Source organism: Triplophysa rosa, unplaced genomic scaffold (genome assembly GCF_024868665.1).
Source record: "Triplophysa rosa unplaced genomic scaffold, Trosa_1v2 scaffold147_ERROPOS1033765+, whole genome shotgun sequence".
Taxonomy (NCBI): domain Eukaryota; kingdom Metazoa; phylum Chordata; class Actinopteri; order Cypriniformes; family Nemacheilidae; genus Triplophysa; species Triplophysa rosa.
The window spans coordinates 41,658-51,227 of record NW_026634150.1 but is presented as its reverse complement, the minus strand read 5'-3'; the positions used below and the strand labels follow the sequence as shown (position 1 = coordinate 51,227).

General features: G+C 42.7%; 1 protein-coding gene across 1 annotated transcript; it reads right to left on the bottom strand.

Moving 5' to 3' along the window:
* Window positions 1-1,607: 1,607 nt before the first annotated feature.
* On the bottom strand, window positions 1,608-9,195 carry si:ch211-212k18.5 (sal-like protein 4). Its single transcript, XM_057326938.1, has 3 exons — window positions 8,781-9,195; window positions 2,587-5,780; window positions 1,608-2,479 (listed from the first exon to the last, which is right to left on the bottom strand). The coding sequence occupies exons 1-3, from the start codon at window positions 8,854-8,856 to the stop codon at window positions 2,267-2,269; spliced, it is 3,483 nt and encodes a 1,160-aa protein (XP_057182921.1). The 5' UTR covers window positions 8,857-9,195; the 3' UTR covers window positions 1,608-2,266.
* Window positions 9,196-9,570: the final 375 nt, after the last annotated feature.

Genomic DNA, 9,570 nt, shown 5'->3' with positions numbered 1-9,570 from the left:
CAACTGATGTAGGCCTACTTCTGCTCTCAGATAAGCAGACACTATTTAAGATAGTGAGTAAAGGGGTGGAGGAAAGGGACGGAGTGGAGAACATTATAGACACAATTACGTATTCAATATTCTCATATTTTTTATGAATGAAATTAGCCTATATATGAGATACATTTATTATATACTATTTAATGGTTTCTATCTACTGTTTATAAATTTGTAAAATTTTAAATTAACCATGGTTTTGCTAGTTGAACTATATTTGTAGTAAAACGGTGTAGTTATACAATGTTAATCAAACCTTCAAAAACATGGTTGTTGCCATTTTACCAGATAAACCATAGTTCGTTTTCTACTTACAAGATAGATAGCCTGTTATAGACTAATTTCCATATCTCCGCTTGACATCAGCAGGATTTATAGGCAGTTACATTTCAATAATTCAATAAAATGAGATGTACGGACATGGATTTTATTACGTAAAAATAATAAAAACAGTCGCAAACATTTTAAATCAGGTTATTCATTTATGGTCTTGTGAAAGTGATTTTTTTCCCTTTTCAGAAAACTTAGGTTGCGGAGGTCTTGGATACCTGTGCTTGTGTCGCCATCGTGTGGTTCAAATCGAATATTTTTTCCTTCCTTGCAATGATACAATGTATCATTTAAGAATAAACATTCAGATTTGGTCATAAAGCCTTAAAATATAAAGCATGATTTATCAGTAGGCCTATTGCTGGTTTATGAAGGAAACTTTTTACTGTCAAACTAAAGGAAAAACCTTTCACATGCAGCATCATTTGCCTCTTAAGGTGCCAAATTTTGGAACTGAAGAACTGACATTGTTTTCTATCCTTTTTGATTGAGACGTGTCTTCGTTTTCTGAACACAAGTGGACAAACTTCTCCCACATGTCTTGTTTCTGGCTCATTGTCTTTCTCCCTCTCAACCTCAGAATTTCTCTCCTTGGTTACAGGTTGTCATGGTTTCAAGGATCTGGCAGAGGCAGGATTAGGAGCCATTTTAGGGACAGCTGCCCGGGTCGGTCTCCGCCGCCCCTTCATCCCTCGCAGAGACGCTCGGGGGGATAATAGGAGGGGGACATTGTGCAAGGATTAGAGCTTCCTGTGTGTCAGCCGCATTGCACGGGTGGGGGGGGGTGGGTTGTGGTTGGGGTGGAAAGAGAGTGAAAGAAGCAAGAATGAAAGAGAAAATGAAAGAGCGAGCATATAAAGAGAGCATGACACAGAAAGCGAGAGTGTTTGAGGGGAGGGAAGAGGGTGAAGCCTGTACAGCTGCACACTCAACCACATTACACAAGTATGTGTGTGTGAACAAACCAACCACCATACACACACATACAGCCATCTACATGCACACCACCAATCTGGGAACTAAAACATTAAAAAGAAGACTTAAAAAAAGAAGGGGGACTGGGGTACAAAGATGACAATTACTGATGCAGACAGACAGAACACTGAGCCAAAATGACTCTCCTAGGACATGGAAATGCCTTTAAGTGTGGTTGTTTGCTTGTGTTAAATAATCAAATAAATATAGATGATAAAATAATACACATGTAATGTATATGAAATAATGGACAACTCTTGTGACATTTATTTGACTTTATTCCTCTCTTTGACAAGTTAGGAACATGCTACATCCAAGAAAATTAGATATGAAAGCTAAATATAATTCAATAGAGCCAACAGATGAAATACTGAAAGGCTCCCTTGTCAAACAAAGTTTTAAAAGTCACAGATATAGAGCAGCTATAAACGCCTACAAAATACAGCAGCATGGACAAAGATAAAAACAGGGAACATAAAACAAAATGGATATTTACATTCAACAGCACATCAGTTTTGGTACAATCCACCATCATTTCTCATCTCACATTAGATCAATCCCTTTTGATTAAGAAGAAAACATATTTATTTTTAAGATTTTAAAAGACTTGTAGAGTTCCAAATCGATTTTTAAAATTGCACTTAGATGCAGAATTGTTCAAAAAAAGGTATATTCATTCATTTGCATGTCGTTTGTTATACACAAATACTAGTTTGCAAGATCCAATTTCTGTGCATTCAGATACTTGAAGTCAAAAGACTTACTAAGTCTTTACCAATATTATTTATTGCCTTCATGAATAGGCACTACAATTTTATAAAGACTGATTCACTACAACTCTAAAATATCAAACAATTACAAACTATTTCTAAGAACAAAATCTAAAAAAAGTGGAATTATATATTTTCTTCTTTTAAGCACTGCATTAAGGTCTGTTATCACTGTCTGTTGTAGATGCTGGATGCTCATTAAAGGACAGTTTGTCTGGGTTTTCCTCTGATGAGTTTTTAACCTCCTCTTGAAGTTTTCCATTAGATGGACATGTGACTGGCTCCTCCACAACTTTTCCCTCAGAGGACTGTGCAGAAACGGTGCTGCCCAATTGATTCATACTTCCACTGTGGAGTTTCATGTGCCCCTGTTGAAACACAAGCAATATTCTTAAAAGTCTTCCAGGAAAAAAGTAATTTAACAAAATCATACTCTCATAAAAATACATAATAACAAATATAAATCTGTGCGTACCTTTAATCCACTGCGGCTAGCATACTCTTTTCCACACTCCATGCAGCTGTAAGGTTTTTCAGAGCGCTGGGGTTGTGAAGGGGCCACAGGAGTTTTTGATGATGTCACTTCTGTTTTCTCTCTTTCATGTGGTGCTTTCCCTTGATTCTCTGCGGCTGACACCTCCATATCAGAGGTGTGTCCATTCGTAACTTTCACATTCTCCTTTTGGGCTCTGTGGGAAATTTTAGATGCATTTCCTGTGGCTGGCTGAGAGTCACTGTCATTGGGCTCAAGACCACTGTCTGTTCCCTTCACATGAGAGGCTGTCTGATCGCTTTGGTCTGATTTTGTCTCAGTGGACACTTTTGGGCTGGAGGGTGGTGTGAGGGCAGGGGACAGATCCAGAGCTTCAGTGCTTAAACTAGGTTTTGGCACAGCGATCACTGTGTGATGTGAAGTCCCATTGAGCAATTTTTTTCCAAACAAGGTATCTTGGGAGTTGGTTCTGGTGCAGAGGGAAAGAGGTACGTCTTCATCGTCTTCTGCAGAACCATTTACAACTTCAGACTTGCTGTGATTGGCGGTGCCATAATGGCTCTCTTCTGAGACAATGGCATTGTCAGTTGAGCTATTTTCTGTGGAGGGTGTGCCATGATCCTGCTTCGCCAAAGTCAGAGGTGGACTGGTCTCAGGTGTGTTGTCATATGGGTCTTGATCTGACTCATTGAGCTGGTCTCCATCAGTCGATGTGGCATCTCTGAGGCTAGCACCAGACTCTAGCATGCTGGCAGAGGAAGATGTGCTCATATTGAGAGGAAGAGACTGAATGTTTTTCGGCAGAGAGACCCCATCAATTTGACCCGGGACTTCCTCTGACTGCATGTCCCCATTCCCTTCCGGAGGCAACTGACCCCCCAGATGCATACGAATGTGATGCTGTAGTACCACGGCATTAGTGAACTTGCGCTGACAGAGTGGGCAGGAGTTCTGGCCGCGTGCATTGGCGGGACGTGCTCTGTGAGTGGCTAAATGAGCTCTTAGGCTTCCCTTTGTGGAGAAAGAGCGCCCACAGAGTTTGCACGGGAATGGACGTTCACCCAAGTGGGTGGCCTGGTGAAGACGTAAGGCTCTTGGGCAGCTGAGGACACGCAAACACACCCCACACTGATTAGGGGCCAATGAGGGGGAAGCCGATCCTGAGAGCTCTTGGCTAGTCGGCTCATTGTTTGGGCTGGGGTTTAGCCCTAAGGCTGCCATCATCTCTCTTCTGTAAGTTGAGATAGTAATACCATTTGAGGTTGTGGATATGTCATGAGGCTGAGCATTGTAATTTGTCTGACCTTCATTGCTTCTTTTAGGAAGGGGCTGCTTCTCTAACTTCTGTGCCAGTCTTTGCAGCTTGGAGGTGTCTGAAGTGGCCGACTGAGAGGAGGATGGAGGAGAGGAATTTTGAGGTTTGGCATAGGAGGAAAAGGGGAAAGTAAGTGGGAGGTGAGAGGAGGAGAGGTGTGGAGGGTGGAGAAGAGCAAGGCTGGGATGGTGGGCGGAGGGGCCCGAGGAGAATAGAATCTTAGGAAGGTGTGCAAGCTGAGAATACGGAGAACCAGGGAGTAGGGTTGAGTGTGGTGGTGTATTCTCATCAAATCTCTGCTGCTTTGAACCTTTAAACTGACTGGTCATGACAGAAGAGTTAGAGGAGGAAATGGATGTGGATGAGGGCAGTGCACTAGTCGAAACAGACGCTGCAGCTGCGGCTGAGGCACGGTTAAGTTGTAGCAAAGAGTGGGCGGTGGAAAGCAGAGCTAGATCAACACTGGGGGGAAGTGGAAGGGATGAGGGAGATGAATGAGATGACCCAGACAGGAAACCCAGAGCTAAACTGTCTGGCACACCTACACTGCCTTTAACTCCAAAATGCTCCTCATCCTCTGCCCGACGTTTTCTTCGTCTCTGTGATGGTCCTGAGCCAGATCCCGATTGGCACTGTTCAGAAAGAGCAGGTGGCAAAAGGGAGAGTGACAGCTCAGGATTTTGTTCACGGTGACGAAGAAAGTGGGCCTTGAGGTTGCCACGGGTGGTGAAGCGGCTTAGACAGACTGGACATTGATAGGGACGCTCTCCAGTGTGGGATCTGAGGTGAATCTGTAAGGAGGAGTCACTGCTTAGAACTTTTCCACAGAACCTACAAACGTGCTGCTGGCGGCCTGAAGAGGAATTTGAAGAGATGTTTGAGGTACTAACAGTAGAACTAAGTGATAGGTGGTCCTGGGAAAGGCTGGGTGTGGGCAAGGGAGTAGTCGAGAAATTTACACCATTGCTGTGATTGATGGAGTTGCTGGGAGACTTTTCATTGAGGTAACGAGGTGGAAGTCCCAATGTTAGAGAAAGGGGGTGAACAGGGGCTGAAGAGGTCACTAAGGATGAAGAGGATGAAGGGGTTGTAGAGGATGAAGAGGAGGAATAGGCTTTAATTCCATTCGTGTAGGGCAGGTTGGGCTTGGACACAGGAGCGTGGGAAATCAAAGCAGCACCGAAGGCAGTGTTAGGTGGGGAGAGGTCAGCACCTCTCTGTTGACTCTCCACAGGTCGTTGAGGTCCATCTTGGTCGTTGACCATACCACCAAGTTGCAGCACCTGCCTGCAAATCTCTTCTGTAATCTGCATTTGGTGAATCTGTCTTTGCTGCAGAACTCTAAGTTCCTCTAACAGTACAGCCAAGGTAGGAGGCACCTGAAACTGTTCGTGGGGCGATGAAGGAATTTGGTGAATTGGACTAGGGCTTGCTTGATGTGGTGGAGCACCCAATGATGATGAGGAGGATAAAGATGATGAAGAGGAGGTAGTGGTTGTTGCTGAAATACCCATTGGTGGTGAACTCACAGTGGAGTGGGGCTGGTGAGGTTGCATATGAATGGGTTTCTGCTGCACAGGAGGAGGGGAGTGGGTCTGGGAGGACAGAGAAGGGTGTGGAAAGTCTGGAGAAAGAGATGAGTATGCATTAGGCAGAGATGTAGTGTATGAGGCAATGTGATTAGGCCAATGGGGAGGAGATGAGCTCTCATTGGGGAGTGAGGGGGCATGAAGTCCACCAGGGGATGGCCTTGGGGCTATAGGAGGATGACAGTCCTGAAGGGATGTGGGGGATGAAGAGGAAGATGATGAGGTAGCTTCTGAGGCAAGAGAGGATGGAGATTTCACTGGAAAGTGCTCATCTGTAAAACAAGGAAAACAAAAACAAATCATTTCTGAGAAGATGAAAATGGTCTACAATTATTTTAGTAAGCCAGTTTTTAAATAACCATTGTTCATATTGCATTTTTATACTGTTGTGATTTATGATTGGTTCTATTTTGCTAAATCACTAGCCATTACATTTTAACCCTATGTAGTGGAGTGGGTGATGAAAGACGTGTTAGTTTGTAATGAAACACTTGTCGGCTTGTAATGATGCATGCGTCACAATCACTTAACAATCACTTAATGTGTGACCAATGAGCTATTGTTTGGTTTGGTATAAAAGGCTGTCGGTTATGCCTCTTGGGTACGTCATGTTCCGGGACCAGCCCCTTCTTCTTTGTGGATCACGGAGTGTTACTTTGGGCCACTAAATGTGGCCTTTCCACGGTGTGCCTCTTCAGGGCTGCATTAAGGTTTGTTAAGTGCGACAGTGGGGATGCACTGGGCGTAGTATGCTGCTCATTCCCAGGGCTTCCATTTTTGTGCTTTGGTTTAATGGATGTCGGAGTATCAGCTGTGGTTGCGGTATCAGCTAAAGGAGTTCACTTCTCTCATACGAGTGACACCTCCCCGTCTTTCAGCCATTCTTGGACATTGTGCTGCTTTATGGGGAGAACTGTGGTTATGACACTTCCCTGTTTCTTAGCTGTTTAGTGGGGAGAACTGTTGCCGTAACACTTTCCTGTCTATTTGCTGTTCCTGGACTATGCTGCATCATGAAAAGCCAAGTTATTTTTGTGTTTTTTGTTATTTTGGGTTCCTTTGTATTTTGTTTCTTTTTATTTAGGGTCATCGCCGTCACCCCAGGTGTGGTCATTCTGCCCTTCACTGCCGTGCCGTTATGGTGGCTGTGAGTAATTAGCTAAAGAAAGAGTGGAATTGGTCATGTGGTAATATCGTGACCTTTAATTTAGACAAGTGATGACTGTATGATTGGTTTGTTTATTTTGGTTTCTTTTGTTAACCTCTTCTGATTGATTGTTTTGGAAGTGGTTTTGTTTTGTTTCATTATTTGTTTCTTTTGGTTTAATGTGGTTCTTTTGTTCTTTGTTGCAGGAGCTGAGTGTGTCCTGAGGCGGGCTGACTCCTTTTTGCACCAAGTGGTGCTATCATATTGAAGGTTGCTGTGTCACTATTGCTGTGTTATTTGCTGTGCCTTTGGTGTGATCTTGAGTGGTGTGGTTATTCTTTGCACAACTAGTGTTGTGTGTCAGCCTACTCTCTTTACAGGACGTCTCAGCTCCTGGTTGATTGGTTTTGATTCTGATTTTTGTTCTTTTGTATTTTGGCTTTCTTGACTCGTGTTTATTTATTGTGATTTTAATTGATATTTGGCTAAATTCTTTCTTTATTGTAATGAAACGAACACTGATTTTGTATTAGAACTCGCGCCTCTTGCCTAGTCTCTCGAGTGGAGTGGATATGTGTTTCCTTAAGTTATTTCCCCATTCATTTGGGGTGGCATAGTCACTACTACTAGGCGGCCACGCGGCTACAACCCTACATTGGTCAATCAGCTGAAAAGAAACCCTTACGTCACAACCTTCATAGAAAAAAAAACACTCACATATTCTGTCCTTGCTCTTGCCTCAAACTCAGTGACCACCTTGCAGCTATTGCAACGCATTTAAAGAACAATGGATATCACCACAACAACCCATAACCCCTCTTAACCCAATCCTCTGTCCATCAACAACATCTTTCATCTCTCTATTCACCCTTCCCCCTGAACCCACACAGGGTCAGAGGTCAGAGCATAGAAAAGGTTTTGGCCACTGTCAATGCCCTCTGATTGGCTAGATGACCTGACCTCTAGAGCTTTAAGGTCAAATTCCTTTAGAATCTTGAGCGCAGAAAGAGAAAAAGGGGGTTGGGAATATAGTGGACTGACTGACAGACAAACTATTCCCAGTCTGTATGGCATACTGACACATGAAATAACTGTACATAGACCAATGTGCAATCAGATCTTGGGATGAGACCTTCCACCATGAGAAATGCACTATTCGCTATCTCTTAGCTTGTCAACAAATACACAAATTGTCAAACCACTTCAAAGGTGTTGTATCTTTAGGTTCCTAAGATAACTTTTTTATCCATGCATGCATGCAACCGTGCATTATTTTACCGCTCTGTATTCTAACAGTGGATCCCCCAACTGAGAAGTACAAAGTGAATATAGGCAAGAGAGTGGGAAGGGGGGAACATGGTGGGAGTAGAAAAGAGTAGCACATGGAAACACGAGAGAGAAAAAAAGGGAGAAGAGAGAATAATAGAGTGTGAAGAGATTAATCTTTACCCAAACACCCCCTCGACCCTCCTCCCCTTGCCTGCACCTTATTCATGCTGAAAAGGAGACTCTTCTAAATGCAGCAGACCCCCAGCAGTCAAACCGACTATGCTGCAAGTCTCTATATGTGATTGACGTTGGTGAAAAGCTAACACAGTCATGGCCCCTAAGAAATTCATGTAAACACAATGACCAGCCATACGGCTGAACACCTCGACACCAACCCTCTCGCGAACATATGTGTGTTGGGGTAAATATGGTATTTAAATAATTATGAAAATAAATGTATGTTGAAGCAGAACTGCTGAGCTTTAAACAATGGCTCACTGACTAGTGAGTTTTGCAACCTAATACATTAACTTTTTAGGTTAGACAAGCCATGTAAAAAGGAGCTATACGCACGCACACACACACACACACACACGCACGCACACACACACACACACACACACACACACACACACACATATGTATATATATGTATATAGCTATATATAGCTTATAAGGGTATACAAGGGTATATTTTTTACAGTATAATATTTATTTACTATTTAACAAAATATATAATTAATGTAAAAAAGCACGAATCCGATTGAAACAGGTTAATACAGGTTTTTACACAGCCACACAATCATCATTTAGTACAAAATATCCCAACTCATTAACAAAGCAATGATTTCCTCACCTTGTGGCATCAAGAGCGTGCCCCCGGGGTCCGCATTAACGAGCTGCTGAGGCCGTTTCTGTTTCCGGCGTGACATGATTCACGAGCAGCCGGTGAGAGTTACAAGCATCAACAAGTTTGCAACGCAGGTTAAAACGGCAGTGTTTAATTTTAAAACCAAGTCTTCATCAATAATCCAACTTGCAGGGTACGTTAGAAGACAATATGTTAGTAGAGTTGGTTAAATAAACTCAACATTCGAATCAACTGCTAAAGCGGACCGTGACGTCGTCCGCTGTTGCTGTGCAAACTGACGAGTGCGTGTGTGGCTGTTTTTCCTCAACAAGTCTCCTCTTTCTCAAAGTTGTCCACTCTGTGGACCCCCCTTCTCCAAAGACACACACACACTCTCTCACACACAAATACAATCTCTCCTTGTTCTGACATTTGCATTTCAATGGCTTGGAACACCGTCTCTTTTTCTTTCTTTCTTTCTTTCTTTCTTTCTTTCTTTCTTTCTTTCTTTCTTTCTTTCTTTCTTTCTTTCTTTCTTTCTTTCTTTCTTTCTTTCTTTCTTTCTTTCTTTCTCCCTCCGTGGCGTTTCTCTTAATGCTTAGGCCTATATTGCAGCTCTCTACACAATTCGGACGACAGAGTTATATCAAAATGCGTCAATCAAAATTGCTCAATTTTTTTATTTTCAGTTATGAATTAAATGCGCATATACCCTTTGAAAACACCTTTGTCTATTTTATCTACTAAATCTGTGGCAATCCATAAAGATCACAAATTCTCCAAATCACTGTTCCTT

What these genes read in the sequence shown, in the direction of transcription:
- si:ch211-212k18.5 (XM_057326938.1), bottom strand. Translation starts at nt 8,856, where the DNA reads ATGTCACGCCGGAAACAGAAACGGCCTCAGCAGCTCGTTAATGCGGAC. An exon ending in CACGCTCTTGATGCCACAAG is followed by an intron (nt 5,781 to 8,780) that starts GTGAGGAAATCA and finishes CTTGTTTTACAG; the next exon opens with ATGAGCACTTTCCAGTGAAA. An exon ending in CTAGCCGCAGTGGATTAAAG is followed by an intron (nt 2,480 to 2,586) that starts GTACGCACAGAT and finishes GTGTTTCAACAG; the next exon opens with GGGCACATGAAACTCCACAG.